This window comes from Nuphar pumila, chromosome 12 (genome assembly GCF_984573655.1).
Source record: "Nuphar pumila chromosome 12, dmNupPumi1.hap1.1, whole genome shotgun sequence".
In the NCBI taxonomy this organism is placed as follows: domain Eukaryota; kingdom Viridiplantae; phylum Streptophyta; class Magnoliopsida; order Nymphaeales; family Nymphaeaceae; genus Nuphar; species Nuphar pumila.
Window position 1 is genome coordinate 8,824,860 of NC_143260.1, and position 27,279 is coordinate 8,852,138.

Below are 27,279 nucleotides of genomic sequence, written 5' to 3' on the forward strand. Positions count from 1 at the left end.
CGATAAGACCTGAGCCCAGCCTGAACCAACAAGGCGACAAGAGTCGGCTAAAGCTTTCTAGGCTTTTTGGCAAGGAGTATATTTGATTACAACCAGAGTAGCCTAAGATCCTTCAATAATTGTGAAAAGAGGAATACACCCAATTTTAGTTTCCGTACCATAGGGCCACTAGAATATGTTTCAATGATTTTTTTTGTGAAATATAACCCTGCAGATGCGATCAGCATGGTCAATTTGCTAAGAATCAAGTACGGGCTAGTAGGCAAAATATCCATTGATTCCAACATTGAGATCATGAATTTGACAGTTCCTGACTGCGTCTTGCTGCTGCAACAACGGCAGAAATCAACGTCCCGCGGAATCTACCCTTTTCTAATTCACAAATTCCGGCAATAGTCGTCCCACCAGGTGAGGCTACTTCATCTTTGAGTTGGCCTGGGTGCTTTCCTGTGTTAATAGTCATTGCAGCTGTTCCCAAAACCTAGAAAGACACTGAACAAATTTAAATGCTTAACAAAATGCGGAAAATGCTAGAATCATACTTGCACAAAGTTTCATCAAAGGAGAATTGTCAATCCACACTAACTTTAATCTTACATGGCTTGCGATATGGCAGAGCGGCAGGTATGCTGTGAATATTGCAAGTCAAAGAAAAATGTCGGACAAAATTTTACAGGACAGACTTTTGATTTTGTTTTTTCAACACAGCCGATGATTATCATACTCGATAGTTGATACCAACCACTGTAAACCAGTCACAAGTCTCGGTGAGATTTTCAATTTCTCGGGAAAAATAAGAATAACATATTTTTCGTAACTTTTGCATTTTAAACGTGATATTTTGAAAAAAAATCACTTATATTGAAAATATCGCATTTTTTTTAATAAATCACGATTGAAACACTTCAATAAAATTCAAATTCAAGAGCCCGAAATGTTCATTTCAAGGGCCTTTAACTTTTCACGTTTGTTTTAATCATGATTAAAACGTTTTAACTTTTCACGCCAAGACAACAACCTTTAGCATGAACTTGTGGTCTTTGGGGAAACTTGGGAGGGTTCTATAGGTGGAATACTCTCTTCATCTTTGATATGGGAATAAAAATCTTACTATTAGAAAAACGATACATCAACTAAGAGATAAATCTAAAAGGTTAATAGCCGTTGGAGACGTGGAGGTGGGGCCTCGCCTAGAGAGCCCATTGAAACTTGAATTTTTTAATGAGAGCTATCGCAAAGTGGAAATTCCATTATACAGTTTCCTTTGTAACTTTTTACTTTAAATGCCTAAAATGCCACTGAAAATCAGTTTTAATGACTAAAATACAAAAAGATCTGCATTAAACGTTGATTCTTAATTTTATATATATTGCTAAAGAAAAATAATGTTTTTTATACTATATTTTTTTGTTTTGTAGTTCTTTATATATATATATATATATATATAAACAACTTGCTGAGATTTATCCGAGCAAACTGGCCTTATTGAAAATCTCCCTATTTTCCTGTATGTGTTGGACATATGGTAACTGTCTAGAAAGTGAAAGGCTGCTCACTGAGTACTATCACTATTAATGCACAGAGTTTCTAGTTGAACATATATTTTGCAGGACACTTTTAACAGTTCCATTGGAACCAAAGGTAGACCTCTGAAGAGCTTTAGAAATTAAATTCTAGACTCTTAGTTTGACAGATACATCTTAACAGGACGCTTTCCACTCTAATATGTTATTTGTGCTATTTACACAGACTCCACTAGACCCTGGTTGACATTTGAGTTTAATAGATCCAACCTCATGTTAGTAACAGTCTGGTGAGATTGGTGTCAAACATGGCTATAGGACTCAAGTAATGATGACATTAAAATCTCATGACTGCACAATCCACCATCAAGCAGACCACAGAATCCCCGAAGGAACGGGCTCATTTGTTAAGGAATGGAAATGGAGCAGGAGGAACATAGAGTACTGAAACTAAATTGCGGAATTTGGGTCTCAAAGCATCAAGCTCCCCTAAGCCATTCTAACAATGGAATGTGAGTTATGAGTTATGTACAATAGTGTATTACTACATGTGTACTGCCCCTTCTTTTGTATGCTTGATTGTATATTACATTCTTATTTGGGGTATTCTTGTCCATATAATACTATGTGAGACAGTTAGAGTCTACAGTGTTTGTCATGTAGTGTAGGATGAGGGGATGTCCCTTTATATATAGATGTAATCTTTCTTCTTTTCCAAGCTAATGAAGTTTCTCATTGAATTTGTGTCCCTCCTCTAGTGTATCTCTTCGCCTCTTGCATTGATATGGTTTCAGAGCCATATCTGATCTGAGGAGGGTCATTTGAAGGTGAAGAAGGGTGTGAGGAGACTTCACTCAAGGGTTCCTGTTTGTGCACATATCCCAAGGTGATGGTGTCATCATCATCCTTGTAACTGGTCATATCTTCATTGTTTGAGGTAGAGCATTTGTAGGCCTTGATTTTAGGAGTCCAAGGAACCAAGAATCACGGAAATCAGAGTTATATTGGATTTTCTATGATTTTTTCATTAATTTCTGGATTTTATGTCAAATAGGGTCCAGATTTGATTGTTTTGATGGTTTAGGCCTCATCGATAGTTTTTGGGTGTGCAAATCAATTTTGAATTGTGAATCCATTGGATATGATTTGGGTGCCTAATATTGAGATGTAGCTGAGTTCTATCAATATTTTGGGTGCATTATACTTGACGACTTGACGGTAACTAGCTATCCACACTATAATCCTGTTATTTTGTTGTTGGTCTCTTGATATTACTGTAACAGGTAATATTTATTTGGCTGCGGGCACCAGATTTGTGGTCTTTTGTTGGGATTACCGATTACCTATTGTACTAGCCTTACCGGTGGTTCTTGTGATTATTGATTTAGGGTTCATATTGGTCGTGTTCTGTGACACAGGTGTGGGTGTGGCGATGCAGCACTTTAAAAAAACTTGGCTGCAGGGGTGCAGGACGGTGTGTGATATATATATATATATATATATATATATATATATATATATATATATATATATATATATATATAAAATTTTTAAGAGTCAACAGTAACACTAATGAAATAAAAAACAATTATCATAATATCATCAAATCAATTCTTCATCATCATGCATGCAATAAATCAAATTAACAATCTACAATTCTATTCTTCATCATAAAAACTAACACCATAATTAAATCAACCTAAATATATTATAGAAACAATCAAATAAGTAAAGCAAAAATAAATAAATTATACAGTATACTAATAAAAAAAGCAAACAATGTATAATTACATACCAAAAGTATATCCTACACAATATATATGACGATGAGGTAATGGATCCTAATAATTTTCTACATCACCAAATGCATCATAAGAAGGAACTAGGCTCAAATAAGTCAATGTTTGTAATGTTGAAATCATGCTCTTCCTCTAAGTCACACTTTTTTGTATTTACAATCTCAAATTTTGGATGATCCTTATATGCATTACAAACTCAATTTAAAATTATTAAATACAAATATATTTAAATGAAAAAACTAAGAAATAGTCAAATAACTAAGAGAGCAATTAGTACATGTATTCATCATTGATTTGCGAAAGTAGTCACAGATTAGAATCAACATATACTAAATCATTTGCACGCTTCCTGATGAGTTTGTTTCTTTTCATGTTGTGGATTTGAGAATATGTGCTCCAATTTCTTTCACAACAGGATGAACTAGCAGACTGATATAGCAATCTCAATGCAAGACGTTGGAGAAGAGGTGTTTCTAATCCAAATATTGACCACCATGTGATAAGATATATATTCTCCTCATTTCTCGCTAATAATGTTTGTCCATATAATCTCGAAGATAAAAAATTTTCAAACTCTCGTGTGACTTGATTTAAAATATGTTATTCTGGATAAAGTCTTGTCATACACATATTTTTATGCCTTGATAACCTCTGAGTCTAAATTTGGAGGGACACGGCAAATACCACCTTTTTGCCACTTTTTTGCATAATATTTTGGATTGAGAGAATGTGGCATTCAATGCAAATGAGTGTTGCTCTTATCCCCTCTTCTGACTAAAATTGAATAAATATAATTAAAAAATCTTGAATCATCCAATGCATGAATTTTTTTCTCATGCTTGAAAAGTACAACTTGAATTTTTTCAATCATATTATCCCACATTTTATAAACTATGTGAAGCATGAGCTCATCCTTATCAAACTTCTCTCAACATTTTCCAAATAAGTTGCGTAAACCGAAATAAGTATATGACTATTTCCCAAAACTCATCATCACTAATGAATTTCTTAATTTCTTGAGTCTTGACAACATCATCAGCACGATAGAATGTTCAATTCTCATCAGTTACCATGTTAACCAAAATATTCTTCACTTCGTTAATCTTTTTCACCATCACAATGATGGATGCAAAACGTGTTTCAGCAACCTTCAGCAATTTCACGTTAGAATGCCTATTAAATATATCATTAGCATGATAGTGGTTGACAACAAAATTTTTAATGCTTTTGACATTTTTTTCTAATTCCTCAATCCATGAACATAGAACATAAAATTTTCTTCTTTTTTAGGGTTGGAGATACTTCTGAGGGTTAGATTCAAGTTGAGTGCTACATAGGGAGTCCAAAAAATATGAGGATACTCACTCTCCAAACACAATGTTACACTTTTACAAACTAGAGCATTGTCTGTGACGATTTGCACTATTTTCTGATCGCACACTTCTTTTATTACTTCTATAAACAACCTCTTTAAATACTCAACATTTTTATATTGCCCATATGCATCAACTGCTTTCAAAAATACTTGGTCACTAAGCGAAAAAGCAATAAAATTAATCAATGGAGACCTTTGAATATTTGTTCACCCATCAGAAACACTAGAAACTCCATTTAGTTCTCATAAATATTTCTTAATCTCTAGCAATCTCTCAACATTTGCCCTCTCTTCTACAACAAGTGTGCTTCGTAGTTTTTCTGACCTTGGAGTATATAGTCACTCAAGTTACAATTTGTCAGTGAAGTAACTAAATCCTCTAACTAAACTAAATGGAAGTGAACTAGAATAAAAATGCATCCCCACTTTTTTATTCATCTCCTCCATTCCATATGTATTTAATGATGCTTGTATCATTCCTCTTCGTCTACCTCCTACATCCACTTTTCTTTTCTTTTTTAGCATCTTCTTGGTGGCTTAAAAAGGGTACACTAATTGCACAAGAATCACTCATTGTCTTCCTCTTCTCATATTCATCTTGTATTGTATTTGCATTGCCTCATCAACTCTTTTGTATCCTGAAATGTCATGTTATGATATCTTCAACAAATGAGCATTAACAATTGTTTAAGACTCAACAAAATCTTTTTCATAAAGCTTGCATCGAAATCTCTTGTTTCCACCACCTCCTCCAGTTTTTGCAAGCTTATTTACATGTGCCCATAAAGGCTCTCGTCGTCACATGTTGCAGCTAACGAACTTGAATCAACACTCCAACTACCACTACTAGCAACACTAGCAGCAAAACTTACATGTGGGAATGAGGATGACACAAGTCCTTTCCCTTTATCCGTCAATTTTGTCTTGAAAACAAAAAAATATTATATTAAAATCAATTATGAACACAATCAAGATTTATAATATTGAGTGCAAGGTCAATAACATATACAATAAGTTCTAAAAAATATAGCAGTAGTACATAAAATTGTGTTTTAGCAATAATAAAAATATGACAAACTCCTTGCATTAATAAGGGCAAGGGATATAATTTGGCCACCGCATCTGATTTAATTTGGCACTTAACTATAGAAGAAATCTTTGGTCAGGTCAACACTGGATAAAAGCTCTTGTACCTGAACAAAATACAAACAGTTCTCAAAAGAAAGACCAAAAATTAAAAGATCCAGCGAAGCAATTTCTGCCGGCAGCTTAAAATCACCAAAACGACATTTTAGAGAAATTATAAACCATTGATTTTGATGAACTGCACAAAAATTGCAAACCCAGAATATAAAAACTTGCGTAAAAGCGATAAAGGGGCTTTTTAGATAACAAACATGAAATGATTTCCATGTTATTTATAAATTTAAATACATTACATATGTATAAATAAATGCATATACACTTAAAAGAGATCAAAGTAGAACATTAAACTGAAGCATGCGACATTCCAGCAACAAAAACCTTTCGAAAAATTGCTAACCTCATCGGCATCAATCAGAAATCAAAAACATCTACTTTTGACTGAAAAAAAAGTTGATATAGCAAAACTATAACCAGCTGAGGAGCAGTTCCAATCATGTTGTTGCAACTTATTTAACAACAATATATGGTGTAAGAAAAAAAAATCATGTTCCTCAAATTAAACGCATGTAAACATAACATTTCATGCATTTACCAAAAGGAAAACACCAAGTTGCTTACGAAAAATGACCAGATGTTCCTATATAAAATTCACAATGGATAAAGCATAAATATTTTCATCCAAAGAATATCACAAAAAATGCCAAGCTTTTTACTTAGTAATCTGCTAAACTATTCATAAGCCCACTGACATATTCATCTTTTGGCCTCGAATGCATGCTTGTGATGCAGATTTGAATGAGACCAGTGACATACACATCTTTTCACGACCAGGCGAATGGAGTCACTCGATATGGTCGACCAAAATGGATGGAAAGGTGTTGACTCATTCATCTGCCCCTACTCTAGACGAGGGGAAAGAGATTGAGAGAGAAGTACACATAGGGTTTAGCCGAGAAGAGCGAGAGATACGAGAGGAGAGATATTGAGAAAGAGAGAGAGAATGGAGACATACCTGCCAAAATAGTCATGTCAGAATCGCTGCTGGGTTGGAGACGGAGAAGATGCATCAGGGTCGAGAGGAGGGGGCAAAATGTTTTTGCCCTAATCCCCCTCCCAACCTATTTCATCGAGCGGTTTTTTTTAAGTCTAAAAATTGGACATTTATGACCCTGTGTGTGTTGACCGCACCCAGGTTCGGTTTTACCACACCGAGGGATGCACACGCGTCGTGTCGCATAGACGCAGGTGCAGCACCCGGCTGGCCGAATCCCTGTGACATAGGTGGTGGTCATTTTTGGAGTGTTTGGAGACTTTGTATGCTATAATATATATTTTCGATTCAGTTTGCTGTAGATTGTGCTTTGTGCAGGGTTTTTGTATTGTAGTTGGGTTAATGTGAGAAATGGAGTAGAGAGAAGGCATTAAACTCATCTCAATGAAGCTTGATGGGACGAATTATGCATATTGGATTGATTTCATGATAGTTGTAATCGTTGGAAAGGTGTTTAGTGGCTATTTGAATAGGACCAAAGATAAACCAAAAAATACAGATGTCGATTATGGGAAATTATTAGAAGAATGGATAGTGAACAATGCACAAAGGCATAAATATTAGGTTCAGTGGAACAGAGGATAGTTGTGAACCTCTCCAAATTTCAGGACAGAGAAGCATGGACATATCAAACAAGTTTACAAGAAAATTGAGTTAAGCAATACCAGCTCGTGCAAGAATTGAGAAGAGACAATTAGACTTATTGAATTTCTTATGGCACTTGGACCAAAGTTTGATAGTGTAAAGAATGTCATATTGCATCGTCCTCTCTTGCCCTCAATTACCCATACTCTAGTTGAGTTGATTACGGAAGATTCCAACATAAGGTCTCTTTGAGCCTATCCAACCGACGATAGTGTTATGTCGACTCCATGACAGTTTGGCAACCGATCTAGTGGCAGGAGTAGGAAATGTCACTATTGTAAGTGATATGACAATATGAAAAAATCACGTCCATCACGAAGAAAGAAAAGAGGTGGAGCTCTTATAGCCGCATTGGATGGAGATGGTACTAAGCCGAATGATGTTAAGATATATAATATCATATTGTATTTGTTGTATGTACCCAAGTATACTTAGGTAATATGTATACTTATTGGTATTTCTTTTTGTATTCTTATTCTTTTGTATTTAAGGTATACTTTTGGTATACCTATTGGTTTTTGTCTCTAGTAGTGTAAGTAGACTTAATAGTAGAATAGGTATTTTTCATTTGTTGCATGTATTTTTCAATCATTATTTAAATTACTGCTTTTTGTATTTTTATTTTTTGTCTTTTTATCATTTTTCTTTTTTTTTTGTCAAATTAGGTTGACCATAACTAGAAGTTATAACTCCCTCTAACTAGCCGTTAGGCTAGTCTCTCTCCCTCTTGCATATATGAGTGTGTGGGTGTGTAAGTGAATGTGAGGGAGGATAGATGTATATTGAGTGAATGCATAAGTGTTGTAGTGATCAATAAAATATTTATTTTTTTATCTTGTTTTTCTCTTGTATTTGGATGGCTTATTATATCTAGTCAAATGCATTGCACAGTCGCAGTGCTGTGGACTGTGCCTCTGCACAGTCACACTGTGGCATTTTAAAAATAAAATAAAATAAATACATTTTGTGCATCCATGCGACTATTGAAGAAATCCAATACCTAAAGAAAAGAATGTTTCAGTTAATAAAAAGGCTTCCATCTCCATGATATTTTAAACTAGAAATTATTTAACACACTTAGTAAATTTTGAGAAGATGAATCACAAAAATCTCACATAACAGGAAAAGTCAATACCGTATAAATGTTTTCAACAAGCTCAATAAAATTATAAATATATATATATATATATATATTTTTGCCGAGTCCCCGTGTCCAAAAATTTTAAAATTGTGCCGCACCTGTGTCGCACCCGCACCCGCACCCATGTGACATAGGGTACTTGGTATGTTGATTCTGGTGCAGTCACCCATGTTACTGGTGATGTTGGTAAGCTCCTAAATCTTGCTCCTTATGTTGGTAGAAATAGTATTGTCACTGGAGATGGGTCTCATCACCATATTTCGCACATTGAAAGTTTTGTAATTCCTATGTCCAACTCTTCTCTTGATGTTTCAAATGTCATTCATGCTCCTAATATCAAGAAAAATATTGTTTCAGTCTCTAAACTTGTCGATGACATTAATGCTTCAGTCGAGTTTACCCCTTTTTCTGTTCATGTTAAGGACCTTCACACGAGGGAAACGTTCGCTGAAGGAAAACGGCAAGGGAATATGTATGTGTTCCAAGAGAATCCTTCCTCTCGTGTTCAACCTGTTGATTCCATCTTGAAGCTCACATCATCAGCTTCTCCTGAGAGTGTTTTTAATCTTTCTGAATGTATTGAGCTGAATCTTTGGCATGGTCGTCTGGGTCATTGTAGTAGTCGTTTTATTGATAAGCTTGTTTCAAGCAGTCTTATTCCCAAGTCAAGTTTGAATTTAAGTGTCGATAATAAAAAATGTTTCAGTTGTCTTCAGTGTAAGAGTCATGTTCTCCCATTTCATTCCATTAATAAAAGAGCTTCAAGACCATTTGAAATTATATGGTCTAATGTTTAGGGTCCCGCTCCAGTTCCTTCCATGTCTGGCACTAGATATTATCTCATTTTTGTTTATAGCTATTCTCGATATACATGGATCTTCTTCATGAAAAATAAATCTGAAACCTTCAAATTGTTTCAGAATTTTCATACCTTTGTTCAAAATAAATTCTCTGAGAATATTGCGTGTTTCCAATGTGATGGAGGGGGTGAGTTCTCTTCAAATGACTATATTAATTTCCTCTAGACAAATGGAATAAGTAAGCAGGTATTTTGCCCTCATACACCTCAAATGGGATTGTTGAACGGAAGCATCGCCATATTGTTGAAAGTGCAATAAGCATGATGCATGACAATAATCTTCCAGTTACCTTGTGAGCAGAGGCCTTTCATACAGCAGTCTATGTCATACATCGATTGCCCATGAATATCTTGGAAAACAAATCACCTCGTTTTTCTTTGCATAGTGTGCATCCAAATTATCACAATTTGAGTGTATTTGGGTGTGTATGTTATGTTCATGTTGACAGTTCAATGTGACACAAGTTTCAGGATAAAGCCTTACAGTGCAGATTTGTGGGATATGCTGATGATTACAAAGGATATAGATGTTATGATCCCGTGAGCAAACGCATCAAGATATCCATAAATGTTGTGTTTGATGAATCCAATTTTGGTCGTAATATAGACACTCCTCCTGAAATTGAAACTTACCACCCTTGGCTGAACTCAGATCTCTTTTCTAGTATTGATGGTGTTTGCTCTACAGACTGTAATCGAAGAGATGAGGCAAACGTGTCTACTGTTGTGCAAAGAACTCAGGAAAGTGTGATCTCTGAATCATCATTGGTTCCCGAAAGGTATAAAGGCATTGTTTACTCTCGACTTGAGAAGGAGATCTTCCCCAACCCTAATCAGGAGCTGAATTCTCCTTCTGCTTCCATTCAATCACCTGTACACAGAAGGTCTACCCGGACTCGGCATCCTATTGATAGGTGGATTAGTTATGAAAATTTCACAATGGATTTTCAACTTTTCTTAACCGCCTTGGGCAAAGAAGATCAACCCACCACGTTTTATCAAGCAGTAAATTCTAAAAGATGGATTGAAGCTATGAGCGAAGAAATAGAGGCTCTTCATGAGTGTGGCACTTGGGATATAGTTCCCAGACCACACAATCGAAATGTGGTTGGTTCAAAGTGGGTGTATAAGATAAAGTATAAGTCGGATGGTACTATCGAGCGATACAAGGCTCGACTGGTTGCCAAAGGCTTTACACAAGAGCCAAGACAAGACTATGATGAGACCTTCAGCCCAGTCGTGAAAATGGGTACTATCCGCATCATATTGCCACGGGCTATTGAGCACCAATGGACTCTTAGTCAACTGGATGCAAAAAATGCCTTTCTTCATGGAACTCTGAAGGAGGAAGTATATATGGAGCAACCCACTGAGTATGCTGAAGGGAACTCCAAAGAATACGTGTGCAAATTAAAGAGAGCTATATATGGTCTGAAACAGGCATCTCGATCTCGGTTTGATAGTTTATCTCTTGAAGTAGAAAAATATGGTTTTAGTCGGTCTCTTCTTAACCATTCTCTTTTCATATTCAATGCAAAGATATAGTTACCCTGTTATTGATATATGTTGATGACATTATCGTTACAGGTAACTCTAATGAACATATTGAACAGGTCAAAAAACTTTTGAACCATGGATTTAAGATGAAAGATCTTGGTAAACTGCGATACTTTCTTGGAGTAGAAGTTGATAGAACTTTTGAAGGTATGACACTTACTCAACATAAGTATATTGTTGATGTTCTTAGCAAAGCAGGTATGACAGATTGCAAGCATCTAAGCACACCCAGTGTACTTCATCAGAAACTAAGTTCCCAAGATGGATATTTGTACGACCCTACAGGATATCGCAGGGTAGTCGGAATGCTTCAGTATCTTTCCTTCACTCGACCTGACATTGTCTATTCGGTCAATCAAGTATCTCAGTTCATGCATGAACCTAAATATTGGACATATGGAAGTTGTTAAACGCATTATTCGATATTTGAAGGGAACTATTGGTGATGGTCTTCTACATAGAAAGAGTATGCATGACCATGCATGAACTTCTTACTTACACAGATGCAGATTGGGCAAGAGATCCAGATGAGCGTAGATCAGTCTTAGGATACTGTGTTTTAATTGGCCTAAATCTTGTCTCCTAGAGCAGTAGAAAACAAAAGGCCATTGCCAGGTCGAGCACAGAAGCTGAATACAGATCAATGGCAGCCGCTACAGCCGAAGTGACATGGATCAGACACATGTTGACAGAAGTAGGAGAATTGATTTCTAAAAGCATTCTCTTATGTGACAATCAAAGTGCTATCAACATGTTATTCAATCCCATCTACCACAGTCGTGCCAAGCATATTGAAATCGATCAGAATTTTGTAAGACAAAAGGTCGAAGAGAAGGAAATTGAACCAGAATACGTTCAGACTGCTGATCAAGTTGCTGACTTGTTTACAAAAGGACTTATCAAGGACAGATTTTGGATGTTAAAAGGCAAGTTGCTCATGGTTCATGTTAAAAGATATATATATATATATATATATAAGGCAAGGACAGATAGGGAGCCTAAAAGTCCTTTTGATCTAGTTCATGTTAAAAGATATATATGTGCATGTATATATATATATATAATGATGTAATTTAGTTTGATGAATAGGGACATTTTGTTATTTTATACAAGAGTATTTTGGTAATTTAGTTTGTCGAATAGGGACATTTTGTTATTTTATACAAGAGTATTTTGGTAATTTAGTTTGTCGAATAGGGACATTTTGTTATTTTATACAAGAGTATTTTGGTAAATTAGTTTGTCGAATAGGGACATTTTTGTTATTTTATACAAGATTATTTTGGTAATTTAGTTTGTAGAATAGGGACATTTTTGTTATTTTATACAAGAGTATTTTGGTAATTTAGTCTGCCTATAGGGGTATTGATTGCACCCATTATAGATGTTGGGAGCTCCCCAACGTCTATATAATGGGAGCCCCCTTGGTCTCTCATTTGTATATAAATAAGGCTCAAAGGCCTTTGTATTCTTAAACTTTTTTTAAAGCTATTCATTGAAAAAAATTATATTTTTTATGTGTGCTCGTCTCTTTTGAGACTATTTAGCACTTATGTGCTTGTGTTGTGCCATAGTGCATTATTTTCTTGCTTGAGGATCGTGTGTTCTCGTTGGATCATTCTCTTTTGAGGCTCTTGCACACTTCATTACAAGGTATCAAAGCCATAGTGTTTGTGACTCTTATGGAGACTCAAGTAGGGTATCTCTTCTTCTCTTGAATCTCTTGTTTCTTAAGATGGAGCATGAATCTAAGATAGATCTTTCCTTTAAGCTTAATGAAACAAATTACACGACGTGGGCTTCTGCCATGGAGAACAATCTTAAAGGAAAGAAGTTGTGAGGATATGTGATAGGCACCATTCCAAAACCACAACTTAAGCTCACAAAGCTTGAGAGTGGTGTGGAAAAAGCCCTTGAAGGAGATGCTCGGACAAAGGCTATTTGTGAGCAACAAAGTAAAGTAGAAGATTGGAAAAGTAACTATTCAAAAATTCTTGCATGGTTCATGAACAATGTTAACATTAAAATATGTGCCAACATTGCAAAATTTAGAAAAACAAATGAAGCATGGCCTTTTTTGAAAGGTATGTACACTCAAAACGACTTTGCTAGGCAATATTTTTTACAAGAAAAATTAGAAGTACCAAGGAGATATGAGTGGACAAGATTATTTTAGTGTTTTATCTCCTCTATGGGATGAATTGGCGATTCTTGAACTTAAATGGGTTGCTATTGAAGACGTGGAACTTAGAAGACAACAAATGGAAAATGAACATTTTTTCAATTCCTTCATGGTCTTTGTCCCGAGTATGAGCAAGTTTGATCATCTCTCCGTTATAGATCAACTCCTCTTCCTCTAAAAGATGGCGTAGTCGAGGTATGTCAAGAAGAAACTCGTCTCGAGATGACAAGAGGAGACGAAGTATTAGTTGTTTCTGAATGACAATGTCTTACGTCGTCATTTCAGTTTCTAGGCCTGATAACAATGCTACGGCCTATAGACCTCTAAACTTTGGAAAACAAAACATCTATAATGAAAGTAAAGTAAAAGATTGAGAACGTAACCGTGCAAAATTTCTTGCATGGTTCATGAACAATGTTGACATTAAAATATGTGAAAACATTGCAAAATTTAGAAAAGCAAATGAAGCATGGACTTTTTGAAAGGTATGAATACTCAAAAAGACTTTGCTAGGCAATATTTTTTACAATAAAAAATTAAAACTACACACAAAACATATGAGTGTACAAGATTATTTTAGTGTTTTATCGCCTCTATGGGATGAGTTGGTGATTCTTGAACCTAAATGGGTTGCTATTGAAGACGTGGAACTTAGAAGACAACAAATGGAAAATGAAGATTTTGTCAATTCCTTCATGGTCTTCGTTCAGAGTATAAGCAAGTTTGATCATCTCTCCTTTATAGATCGACTCTTCTTCCTCTAAAAGATGCCATAGCCGAGGTATGCTAAGAAGAAACTCGTCTCAGGATGACAAGAGGAGACTAAGTATTAGTTGTTTCTTGGCCCGGTAACAATGTTAAGGCATATAGACCTCCACATTTTGGAAAACAAAACATCTATAATGGAGAAAAAAAGTTATTTGTTATTATTGTAATGAGCTCGGTTACATCAAACTGGTTTGTAATAGTTAAAAGGTAAAGTTGATTCAGTTGAAACTGCTCCAAAGAAGGAAGAAACAACAAAGAATTTATGAGACCTTCGAGACACCGGAGGCACTTCATCAAATCCTCAAGACTGCACCTACATAGGGTGCCGCCATTGCTTCTTCTCCTCCAAGTATGTATTCTTGGTTTCTTGACCCCATATCATCCTTTCATGTGACTCCTCATGAGAACTCCCTTTCTGATTTATACACAAATTCAAACTTAAATTATGTTTCTACTGCGGATGGAATATTTTTAAAAAGTAAAAGTATTTAAAACTTTGGATTCAAAATCACGGAAAAATGAGCATTAGCAGGGACAAAAATCGCTGCGAATGACCTTTAGCAGCTATTTTTGTCGTTGCTAATGGTCGTTTGAACATTAATGTCGCCGCTAATTCCCCTTCGATGGAAAAACTTTCATTTTGACACTTTTTTTGTGTGAGACCATCCATCAACTCGTGCGATGGACAGCCAAAGCAATTGACCACCAATTTAGTAAATAAGCATTTCAGAGCTACCAATTTATATATATATATATATATATACATATATATATATATATCTTGATGTATATCAATCTAACCACTAGGGGTATTTTTGTTATTTCACATATGAGTATTTTGGCAATTTAGTCTAACTAAACGGGTATTTTGGTCATTTATGTAGGGATATTTTGGTAATTGGGTCTGCCCGCCAGGGCATTTTGGTCATACATGGGCATCAATTATACTCGTTATAGACATTGGGGCATCTCCCAATGGTCATAAACATGACCGTTCGTCTATAGTGGGAGCCCCCTTGATCTCTCATTTGTATATAAATAAGGCCCAAATGCCTTTGTATTCCTAAGCTTTTCTTAAAGCTATTCATTGACAAAAATTAGATTTTTATGTGTTATATTGTTTCTTTTGAGACTATTTATCACTTATGTGTTTGTGTTGTACCATGGTGCATTATTTTTTGCTTGGTGATCGTGTGTTCTCGTTGGATCATTCTCTTTTGAAGCTCTCGTACACTTCATTACAATTCAATCTGATATATGGAGTCCTTCATCGTTCTTGTCAAAAGGGGATCATCATATTTTGTTACTTGCATGGATGATTGTACAATGTTCACCTGCTCATATATTATGAAAAATAGAATTGAACTTTTGATATCTTTAAAAACTTGTGTTATGATTGAAAATTTGCAGCTAAGATTAGAAACTTCAAACTGAATGCCAGCTTTGTGTTTGAGAAGTTCTTGCATGAAAGACGAATAGATCATAAAAAATCTTGTCCCTATATTGTTGAGCAAAATTGAGTGGCGGAAGGAAAAAATAGACACCGACAAGAGACAACAAGAGCTCTTCTCATTGGAGGTGGTGTACCCAAAGCTTATTGGGCAGATACAGTTCAGTTGGCTATCTATCAGATAAAATGTGTGCCATCAAATATTTTTAAAGGTATATTCTCCTTTCAAAATTTGTATGAAAGAATCCCAAATTATGATATGATAGAAAGTATTTGGATGTACATATTTTGTACTTTTACCTGATAGATATAGAGATAAATCGTCTCCTCAAACTATTAAGTGTCGCTTTCTTGGTTTTGCTAATGGTTAAAAAAGGTTACAAATGTTATGATCCTATTAGACAAAGAGTTTGAATATCTTGAAATATTGTCTTTCATGAGGATATCCCTTATTTCAGAAGGATTGGAGAGAAGGCAAGAGATGAGACCGATTTGTCCTTGGTTCCTTTTGGTGAGAGAGGTGTGGATTAGTGTTATCAAAAACGCGCCTTGAGGTGCAAAAAGCGCCTCGCCTTGAGGTGAGGCCCTATGTGCCTCAAGGCACCAGCCATGAGGCGCAAAAGACTTATTATTATTATTACTACTATTATTATTAATATTAATTAGTTTCAAGTTCTTAGTTACTTTTATATGTTATATTTAATTAGTTTTTTAGAAGAAAAAGAAGAAATCAGTTTATTAATCAGTTTCAGTTTCTTAATTACTTTTATATGTCAATTTTTTACTATTTATTAGTTACTTTTATATGTTAATCTCATATTTTTTAGTGAGATTTTATATTTCTTATTGGTTGTTACTTCATCAATAAAGCATTTCTTTATTTATTTGTATTTTTAGATATTATTTTATAACTTCGCTGAGACGAAGCTATAGTCAATAGTTTTGAATTAACTTCGCTGAGACATTTGCTCCAGTAGCTAATATGACTATTATATGAGCATTGTTTGTTGTAGTTGCAGCACAACAATGGAATTTGTGACAATTAAATATCAATAATGCATCTTTGAATCGAGATTTGGAAAAGAAGGTTTATGTGGAATTGTCATAAGGGTACTCAAATCCAAAGGGCAAAGTTTGCAAGTCACACAAAGCACTATGTGGACTCAAACAAGCACCATGAGCTTGGTTTGAGAAGTTTAGTTCAATGGTGAATCTCTTGGTTTTGAGCAAAGCTACCATGATTATGTCTTGTTTGTGTCATGGAAAATGCAAACTACTTCTTTATGTAGATGATATGATTATCACTAGAGTTGACTTGGAAAGGGTAGAGGATACCAAGAAAAAGTTGGCCAACATGTTTGAGACGAAAGACCTAGGCCATCCAAAATGTTTTCTTGTATTGAAGATAGCATACTCACGAAGAAGATTGTATCTGTCCCAACACAAGTATGCAACAAATTTGGTGGTAAAGGCAACACGAAGATGACTTGAAGAATGCTAGTTCCCCTACAAAAGCAAATCTAAAGATGAAATGCTCAGATGCTATAGATCTAGAGGATCTTGTAGTGTATAGACAGTTAGTTGGGAGCCTCATACTTGACTATATCCAGACCTAAGTCACAGGGACTCGACAAAACAGGTGCCGCACCCGCGTCGACGCGACGCAGGTGCGCGTGCGGTGCCGGGTGTGGGTCAACGCACCCAGGGTCATTTTTGTCCACTGTTTTGGCGTTAAAAAAATCCCCGATGAAAAGGAGGATTAGGGCAAAAAAAAAATTGCCCTAATCTCTCATCTCCTCTCCCCCTGAGCTCGAGCTCTCTCTTATCGACGCCCCAACTCCACCTCCCAGGCTCCTCCTCTCCTTTCGCAGGTATGTACCCTCTCTCACTCTCTTCTTGGGTCGGCAAGGGAGGGGCCGAGCACCCCCTTCCCTTATCGCTCTCTTGTTGGGTCGACAGGGAAGGGGCCAAGACCCCCCCCCCCTCCCTCTCTCGGTCTCTTGTTGGGTCGGCAAGGGAGGGGTCGACCCCCCCCCTCTGGCTCTCTTTTTGGGTCGGCAAGGGAGGGGTCGAGCGCCTCTCCCATCTGGCTCTCTTTTTGGGTCGGCACAGGAGGGGCCGAGCCCCCCCCCCCCCCCGCTCCCTCTGTTTTCGGCAGGGGAGAGGTCGAGCCCCCCCCTCTCGCTCTCTTGTTGGGTCGACAGGGGAGGGGCTGAGCACCCCCTGCTCCCTCTGTTTTCAGTAGAGAAGGGGTTGAGCCCCTCCTTGTTTTTGGTAGGGGAGGGGCCGAGCCCCCCACCCTACTCCCTTTGATTTCAGGGGAGGGGGCGAGCCCCCCCCCCCCCCCTCTCGCTCTCTTGTTGGGTCGGCAGGGTAGGGGCTGAGCCCCCCCCCCCCCCCTGCTCCCTCTGTTTTCGACAGGGGAGCGGTCGAGCCCCCCTCGCTCTCGCTCTCTTGTTGGGTTGGCAGGGGAGGGGTTGAGCACCCCCTTCTCCCTGTGTTTTCGACAGGGGGAGGGGGTCAAGTATAATTGATTTGAAAACTTTAATGTATTTTTTTTTGTGTTTTCAGGATAAAAATGACGGATAAAGGGAAAGGACTTGCGCCATCCCCATCCCAACATGTGAGTTCTGTTGCTAGTTTCGTTGATAGTTGCAGTGGGATTGATGATGTGGGGCCACTATGGGTACATGTAGATAAACTTGCAAAAACTGAAGAAGAAGGTGGTGGAAACAAGAGATTTCGATGCAAGCTCTGCGAAAGAGATTTTGTTGGGTCTTACACAAGAGTGAAGGCTCATTTGTTAAAGATACCAGGACATGGCATTTCAACTTGCAGAAAAGTTGATGAGGCAATGCGAAGACAATACAAGAAAATACAAGAAGAATATGAGAAGAGAAAGGCAATGGCCGATTCTTCTGCAGTCAGTGTGTCATTTGCAAGCCAACAAGAAGATGCTGAAAAAAAAAGGAAAGTCAATGTAGGAGGTAGAGGAACGATACAAGCAGCATTCAATACATATAGAAGAGAAGAATTGGATAAAAAAGTTGGGAGGTATTTTTATTCTGGTTCACTCCCATTTAATGCGGCTAGAAATCCTTATTGGAAGGATTTAATAACATCCTTGGCAAATTGTAATTAGAGTGGTTATGTGCCTCCAAGTTTAGAAAAAATACGAATCACACTTCTTGCAGAAGAGAGGGCAAATGTGGAGAGGTTGTTAGAGATTAAAAAATATTCATGGGAGCAAAATGGAGTTTCTATTGTGTCTGATGGATGGACAGATATTCAAATGCGTCCATTAATCAATTTCATTGTTTGTTCGCTTAGTAGCTCAATATTCTTGAAAGCAGTTGATGCATCTGGGGAATATAAAAATGCAGAGTATTTGAAGAGATTGTTTATGAAAGTGGTAAAAGAAGTGGGTGATCAGAAAGTGGTACAAATCATTACAAACAACGCTCCAGTTTGTAAAAGTGTAGCATTGAATTTGGAGAGTGAGTACCCTCATATTTTTTGGACTCCCTGTGTAGCACACAGCTTAAATCTAGCCCTAAAGAGCATCTGCAACCCCAAAGAAGAAGAAAATTCACAAGCATATGCTTTATGTTCATTGATTGAAGATTTAGAAAGAAATGTCAAAAGCATTAGGAATTTTGTTGTTAACCACCATCGTGCCAATGCTATATTTAATAGGCATTCTGATTTGAAATTGTTGAAGGTCGTTGAAACACGTTTTGTGTTGTGATGATGAAGATGATTAAAAGAGTGAAGAATGCTTTGATTAACATGGTGACTGATGAAAATTGAACATTCTATCGTGCTGATGATGATATCAAGGCTCAAGAAATTAAAAAATTAATTTTTGATGATAAGTTTTGGGACAGACAGAGTGGTATTACTTCCTTCAATTTACGCAACCTATTTGGGAAATGTTAAGATAAGTTGATAAGGATGAGCCCATGCTTCACAGAGTTTATGAAATGTGGGATAATATGATTGAAAAAATACAAGTTATAGTTTTCAAGCATGAAGAGAAAAATCCTGCATTGGATGATTCAAATTTTTTTAATCATATTCATTCAATTTTAGTCATAAGATGGGATAAGAGCAACACTCCTTTGCATTGCATGGCACATTCTCTTAATCCAAAATATTATGCAAATAAGTGGTGGGCTGGTGGTATTGGTCGTGTCCCTCCAAATTCAGACTCAGAGCTATCAAGACATAGAAATATGTGTATGACAAGACTTTTCCATAAGCATATCTTCTACATCAAGTCACACAAGAGTTTGGAAAATTTTCATCTTCGAGATTATATGGACCGGCATTATTCGCGAGAAAAGAAGATAATATAGATCCTATCACATGGTGGTCAACATTTGGATCAAAAACACCTCTTTTCCAACGTCTTGCATTAAGATTCCTATCGCAGCCTGCTAGTTCATCTTTTTGTGAAAGAAATTGGAGCACATATTCTCAAATCCACAACATGAAGAGAAACAAACTCACCAGCAAGCGTGCAGAGGATTTAGTATATGTTCATTCAAATCTTCGATTACTTTCGTGAAGCAATGATGAATACAGGTACTAATTTGCTCTCTTAGTTATTTGATTATTTCTTAGTTTTCATTTAAATATACTTGTATTGTATTTATCATTTTCAAATTGGGTTTATAACAGAGACAAGGAACATCCAAATTTTGGGATGTAAACCCAGAAAAGTGTGACTTCGAGGGAGAACATGATTTCAACATAACAAACATGGATTTAGCTGAGTCTAGTATTCCTTCTAATGATGCAATTGATGATAAAGAAGAAAATTATTAACATCCATTACTTCATCAGGATATACTTTGGTATGTAATTTAGTTCTTTTATACTTCACTTATTTGATTGATATTTAGGTCGATTTATGTAATTGCTTTACTTATTTGATTGATAATTTGATATTTAGGTTGATATACTGCATGCATGATGAATCATATTATGACAATGTTAACTGTTAAAACTTTAAAATTATATATATATATATATATATAATTTTTTTTTACATTTTTTCCCCTGCCGCACCCCCGCACCCGGGTTTTTTGGAAGTGCCACATCCCCGCACCCCACCCATGTGACATAGATCCAGACTAGATATTACCTATGCAGTTCATGTAGTTAGTCAATCTATGAGCACCCCTTAAGACAGTTCATCTGGCTGCATTAATCAAGATTATTAGATAAGTTTGAGACACTATGCATTATAGCATTTTTCGTAATCATCATCTGTTATAGCGTTAAGATCCTATTGTAATGCAGATTTTGAATGCTAGGATCGCTTATCTACCACTGGATTCTGTATTTTTCTTGGGTTATCTACAACAAAAGCAGAACATAGAGTTATGGCTCAAGTCACAACTGAGATTGTTTGGATAAGGTGGCTATTGGGTGAGTTGGGAGTACTAATTGTTGATAAAGACTTCTTTGTACCGTGACAATATGAGTGATATTCATATAGCAAATAATTCAGAGTTTCATGAGATAACCAAACACATTGAGATAGATTGTCACTATACTAGGAAAACCTATAAGATAGAGTTAATGCTATAGAGCATGTGAGCTCAAAGGACCAGATTGCAAATGTCTTCACAAAAAGTCTTGGTTCGTCTCACTTTGATACTTTCCTTTGCAAACTTGGGATGATTTCATTGCATCACCCTAAATTTGAGGGGATGTTAAGAGTTATGTACAATAGTGTATAAATGTGTACTGCGACTACTGCCCATTCTTTTGTATATTTACTTGTATATCACATTCTTATTAGGGGTATTTTTGTCTACGTAATATTATGTTAGTCAACAGTTTTTGTCTTGTAGTGTAGGATCAGGGGACGCCCCTCTATATGGATGTATCGTTCTTCTTTTCCAAGCTAATGAAGTTTTTCATTGAGTTTGCCTCCCTCCTCTCTTGTGTATCTCTTCTCCTCTTGTTTTGATAGAAGGCAACAGATTTGATAAGACATCGCCATCAATGAAATAATGGCTTCAGAATCACAAAGGAAAAGGTAGTATATCAGTCTTTGATGATGGTTAACAGAATAAAAACTTAATGGATAGCAGCCCTTTAGGAATACATTAAGGTTTTTTCAGCTTTTTCCATGCAAAATCCTAATTGCTGGATGTTTCTGCTAATGCAGTTCAAAATGAACTTTTAATAAAAGATCAATGTAATCAGGAATAGAGGAAAATGAAGGATACAACCACTGACAAGAAAGTGACCATAAACATAAAAGAAACAGAGACAAAAGAAAGGACCGCATAAGGTCAAACTCTACAGAGGTCAATCCAAAAGATTCATCCTCAAGCCACTGCACCTTTGCAAAGATGAGGATGTCACATTGGAATTGACCAGTGCATATCCACAACCAAACTGAAACTATTATAAAAAGATCTAGAATTTTGTTCCAGCCAGGTGACACAATTTCCTCCTGTACGAGTTCACTAAAATTTGCCATTGAGTTCATCTCCAGTCTCACAATGAACCATATGGTCCAAAGGTAGCCTATGCATAAACAGAGATGCCCAAAAATATAATTTTTAAGATGAACTTGGTCTGAACTTAGCTAAACTATTGTCAGGAACATCTTTGTCGATGCTTGTCTCAAGTTCAAGCAGAGCCTAGTGTGAGATTTTCCCAGCCAAGCTTGAACCGCTAGCCTCAAGTGATACCCCTGTAGAGTCTTAAAGGCAAACAAGTATCCATAGCATTGCATGACATAATGTGACGAAATGGAGATAACAAAATTTGTATCCCTAACAAAAGAACAAGGGCAATTAAAATGTTGTTGTCAATATACAACATGAGCAAAATAAGTGCAATTTTCAAAAAAAAAAATGAAGAAATGCAATTAATAAAACCAAATCTATAAAAACCATTATGTCTCACATACCGTTTGGGATGCTAGGGACAAAGCAAGATCACGAGGTAGACCAGCTGCAACTCCTCCATCAGCCATTGCTTCTATGGCAAGATATACATATGCTGGGCCACTACCACTGCAGATATGAAAAATAAAAACAAGTAGCACCCATAGGATAAACTTAGCAAACGGATTAAGAATAGGCCAAATGAGTACAATGACATAATTGTAGACTACTAAGGAAGTCCTAACATGAAATATATATATATATAGCACAAAGTTTTAGGTGTTTTAATTAAATAGGAGTTTCAATAAACAAACCTTAGTCCTGTGACTGCATCAAGAAGTTTTTCATCAGCAGTCCATATCTTGCCAACTGCTCCAAAGATACTACTAACAAGCTTTTCATCTTCACACGTTGCCATTTCACCCAAACTCATAACTGAACAAAAGCAATTGAAACTCAAGTTAAAAGCAACGTCTTCCATGTTCCCAAAAGTAACAAGCTTTGAACTCCTTTTGGCCAAGACTTATTTGGTGTTTAATTGTTTCTAAAAATGTACCATTTTAAGGTCAAAAGTTCAAACTGACAAATCCAACTCTATGGCGCTCGTGTGCGTGTTTGGGGGGGGGGGGGGGGGGGTTACATGTAGAATTATAAAATTTATGTCATATGCATATAAAGGGATAATGTATATAATTGACATATGTATACATAATGAGATATACATATGAAAGATTTGTATATACATGCACACATCCACACTATGATTTAGCCAAATTATTACATATGTAAGGATTATATACACGAGTGATGAGTAGCTCCTAAACAATTACCATCCTAAACACCTTTAAACAACATAGTTTCATATGATCGCTTAATCCTAAACTGTGGATGCATTCATAATTGTTTATTCACTAAAAACCACGGTTCAGATCAAATTGATTCGATGAGAAGCCTTGATTTCCATTTCACCAAGTTTTGGTGCAATATGAGCTGTTGATTTTCAATCACTCTAAGTACACATCTAACATGAAAAATGACCAGTCCAATACATGCTTTCTATCAAGTAAGATATAGAGAACATTTATATGAGATCGGATTAAGCAAACACCCAAAACTTTGTCCTCCAAATCCATTTAGGATGGTTTAGGATATAAGACCATTTATGAGCTATGCATTACTCATACATCATAATCACCTGCATCATTAAAGGTAATTTCTAAGCAAGGGTATTTATTGGAGAGATTTTCAAAAGTTGATAAAACTCAGGAATATCTCAAGAGATTAAAAAATTGAAAAAAATATAAATAATAACAAAAAAGCTAAGAAAATAATAAGTTTTGGCTTATTTTTCTTCCAAAAATATAAAGAAACATGTTTTAAAGGTTTCAAAATATAAAAGAAAAAAAAAATAGGAAATGCAAACTTAAAATAAAGAAAAAAAGGTTTTTTTCCCAAACATATCGCAATATTTTGTCTCTTGCAATATTTTGAACATATTGTGATATTTTGTCTCTTGCAATATTTTGAAAATATCGCAATATATTCCCAATATTATCAACTACCTTGAAATAGCCGATAATATCACAATATTTTCAATATATTAGCGATATCGATGACAGTTTCATTTATATATATATATATATATATATATATATATATATATATATATATATATATATATATATATATAACTTAACATGATCAGACCAAGTCATGAGTCAATGATTGTCAGTCGATTCTTGAGTCATTGGGTCTTAAAATAATGCTCCCAATTCTGAAAAACATCCTAATAAAAACTGAAACAGAGCATAAATCTAAAATAAAATGCTTTGCAAATTATAGGATTTTTTTTAAAGGGGCTACAAGGAATCTAATATAAATTATGGCATAAAAAATAGAAAATTTTCCAAGGTTATACTTGTTAAATGTTAAGTCATAATGTATTCATTTGGAGTGCTTGTATTTTCAAAGTTGAGCTGGAAGAAATTACGGTGATTCAATAAATCAAAGAATATCTTATTCTAATTTAGTAAGATGGTAACTTTGTGTAGAACTCCAATGATGCTCATGTAAATGCAATAAAAAAAATGAACAAGGACAATACAAAGATACCAAACCACACATGATATAAAAATGATTACCTGATGCACCCATGCCCACAAGACATGGAGTGTTTGGCATTACCCTGATTAAGCGACCATGGCCAAGCCATTCCTGCACAGAGTGCAGAAAAAAAGAAGGTAAATACACTTAACGATACAATTTGGCTATTGATAGGTCATAATAAGAAAAAGGGGAAGAAACAACAAACACTATACGTGTGAATGATTGTACAAGGGACTGGTCTTGGCTTTTGAGTTTTACAAAAGCAATAATGGAATGCCCCTAAATGGATCGGATAAACCAACCGGAGGTTTACTCTAAGCGCTAACTTGGATTAGACAAGTTAGAAAAACAGTGAAAACTTTGGAGGATTGAAACCCTTTTTGAGCCACGAGCCAAAAGTGTTATGTGAGGCCTGGGTATCATGCTTGACCCATATCCAACCACTTTCAGCCCTATTTGAATTCAGATATGCTGAATATATATGTTAAAGTTCACTGCATTAACAATAAACAAAATGGCACAATAAGCACAATGAAGGATAAAAATAATTTAAGGGTATTGGGACAAAGTTTGGTCAAACTACTATGCCGGTGGTTGTTTGGGAGAATGGCATTGACAAGGTATTTGAGGGAAATGAGAGAGAAGTGAGACGGTCTCTGCTTTGTATTTGAACTCAAACTGGAATTGTTACTGCCACCTCCTGGAGGTTATAGCAGCCAATTCCAGGAACTGATGACTCTCACTTTTCCAAATCATAAACTCCCTCTGAATCCCAGCTCTCAGAAGCCTAAGTGAACCTGCAAGTCCTTCAACTTCATCCCTGCTGCAATGGACACCACAAGCTTTTCTTTTGTAAGAAATGGTTTCAGCTCACAAGCTACTTTCTTAACTGCAATAAGAAACACCATTTGTCCAATCAACAAGAAATAATTTTTTATCTTGCAAAATTTCCAAACAAATAGTTTGAGTAAATAACTTACCAACTTGAGGTTTGACAGACAAAATGATCACTTCACTTTCTTCGACCACCTGCACAAAACTTGAATAACAAGGCAGAGATAAGAGAACAAAAGCTATTAGTGGCCAAAATAAACGAAACAACGAAAACAAGAAGAAAACAGTCATCTATAGAAGCAAGAACACACACAAAATGAGGAAGCAAGAGCATGAATAACCAAAATATCATTCCTTATATCTTAGTGAATGTGATATTATTTGTTTTATACTGCTTTTGGGAGTATATTGGCAACCCTCTGCAATAATTGTTGGTCTCTCTTTTTAAGAGTAAAATGGCTTAACTGATGGAAATTGTACCTTATAAAGTACTGAGGCAAGATGACAATCAAAAGAATAATGTTACCAAGAATTTCTAAACCAAATTTACAATTACATTTACCATCTTATTGCTATTTCATATAGTCATCAATAACCATGGTTACACATGTATGTCACTGGCACATTATTCTATGGCATCAAACCAAAGTTGTGATCTTCACACGTCCAATATATGTGTAAAAAAATTTACAGAATAAGGCTTGTGGTCGGCAAGTTTTGCAAATAAAGTCCTCCTTACACAGCTGAATGGTGGGCCAAACATATTAGAAAGACGAGCTCTTGATAGTGTTGTTTGAAGGTTGTTGGACTGGGAATCAGCAGGGATCATGAATCTCTCAGTTTCCCTTTCACAAGAGGCATGACGATGCAACCAGGATGACTTATCCAACCATACCTCTTAAAGGCTACATCACCACTTGATCCCTACTGAAACAGAACAGCCCTCAGCAAAACCTTAACAATCTCTATTCAAAACGTGGGGTAAACACATTCTCTCGTGAAATTCTAGCGAAAAGAAAAAGGAACCAGAGCATATAAAGGATCCAAAATACCAAAAAACATACAACAGAAATCATAAAAAGAAGATAAAAAATGATAATTCAGATCTCTTTACATGATTCCCTTCGGGCCACCTTTTGCATGTCATTGGAATCTTTATACCCAAAACCCCATTCTAACTCTTTTGCGGATATTCCGATGAGTGGGAACTGTCATTCTAACTCTTTTTCGGATATTCCGATGAGTGGGAACTATCATTCTAACTCTTTTGCGGATATTCCACCCACAAGAAACCATATTAGAGAGGGAAGTCAAGGTGGGGCTGTCGAGAATCAATAATATCCGCAGGAGGAGTTTGTCGTGATCGAATTAGATAACGATTGATACTCAACAGTCTGGTTTCCCAGAAAGAAGTTATGCATCTGCTTAATAACGTGTCAATTTGGACGCACCCACTTATCCAGAAAATCAGGATACTACATTGTGGGCCGAAACCTACGTCCCAATTCATCACAATCTTCCTGGATGAGTTTACACATCCAAACACCCACATATGCGGAGAAACTCGTACCGATACTACAGAAGCATGCTCGAAAACAACAACAACAACAAGCGAATCTGAAGCGACGACCAACCAATACGTCCGCGAAAACCAGAAGGCGAAACAAGAGACGAGAGAATACAAAGAATCAATGGAAGATAAGGGGAGACGAGAGACATTCCACCTCGACATTGGAATCGAAGGCCTTGACGCCGAGCTCCGAGAAGACCCGGCGGCGATCCTCGTTGAGGTCACCGGCCCGCATCCGTGACACCGGCAGCATCCCCGATGCACCGACGCCCCTCGCGATGGCTTCCGCCATCTTCCCGGCGCCGATGAACCCTAGAGTGAACGCCTCCGTCATGGGAACCGCCATTGCCCGGATATTT

General features: G+C 36.4%; 1 protein-coding gene across 2 annotated transcripts; it reads right to left on the minus strand.

Annotated features, from left to right (window-relative positions):
• Positions 1–60: 60 nt before the first annotated feature.
• Positions 61–27,279, minus strand: P5CR (pyrroline-5- carboxylate (P5C) reductase). 2 transcript variants are annotated; one of them, XM_089982316.1, is made up of 7 exons: positions 27,075–27,279; positions 25,497–25,545; positions 25,314–25,405; positions 24,552–24,624; positions 22,725–22,845; positions 22,434–22,539; positions 61–481 (listed from the first exon to the last, which is right to left on the minus strand). In XM_089982316.1, exons 1-7 carry the CDS (start codon positions 27,264–27,266, stop codon positions 293–295), a joined length of 822 nt encoding a protein of 273 aa, XP_089838442.1. In that variant the 5' UTR covers positions 27,267–27,279; the 3' UTR covers positions 61–292. The 2 variants fall into 2 exon arrangements, with proteins under 2 accessions (XP_089838442.1, XP_089838443.1); XM_089982317.1 differs by having other exon boundaries at positions 61–492.

What these genes read in the sequence shown, in the direction of transcription:
- P5CR (XM_089982316.1), bottom strand. Translation starts at nt 27,266, where the DNA reads ATGGCGGTTCCCATGACGGAGGCGTTCACTCTAGGGTTCATCGGCGCC. An exon ending in TGTGGGCATGGGTGCATCAG is followed by an intron (nt 22,846 to 24,551) that starts GTAATCATTTTT and finishes GCTTTTGTTCAG; the next exon opens with TTATGAGTTTGGGTGAAATG. An exon ending in GATGCAGTCACAGGACTAAG is followed by an intron (nt 22,540 to 22,724) that starts GTTTGTTTATTG and finishes TCATATCTGCAG; the next exon opens with TGGTAGTGGCCCAGCATATG.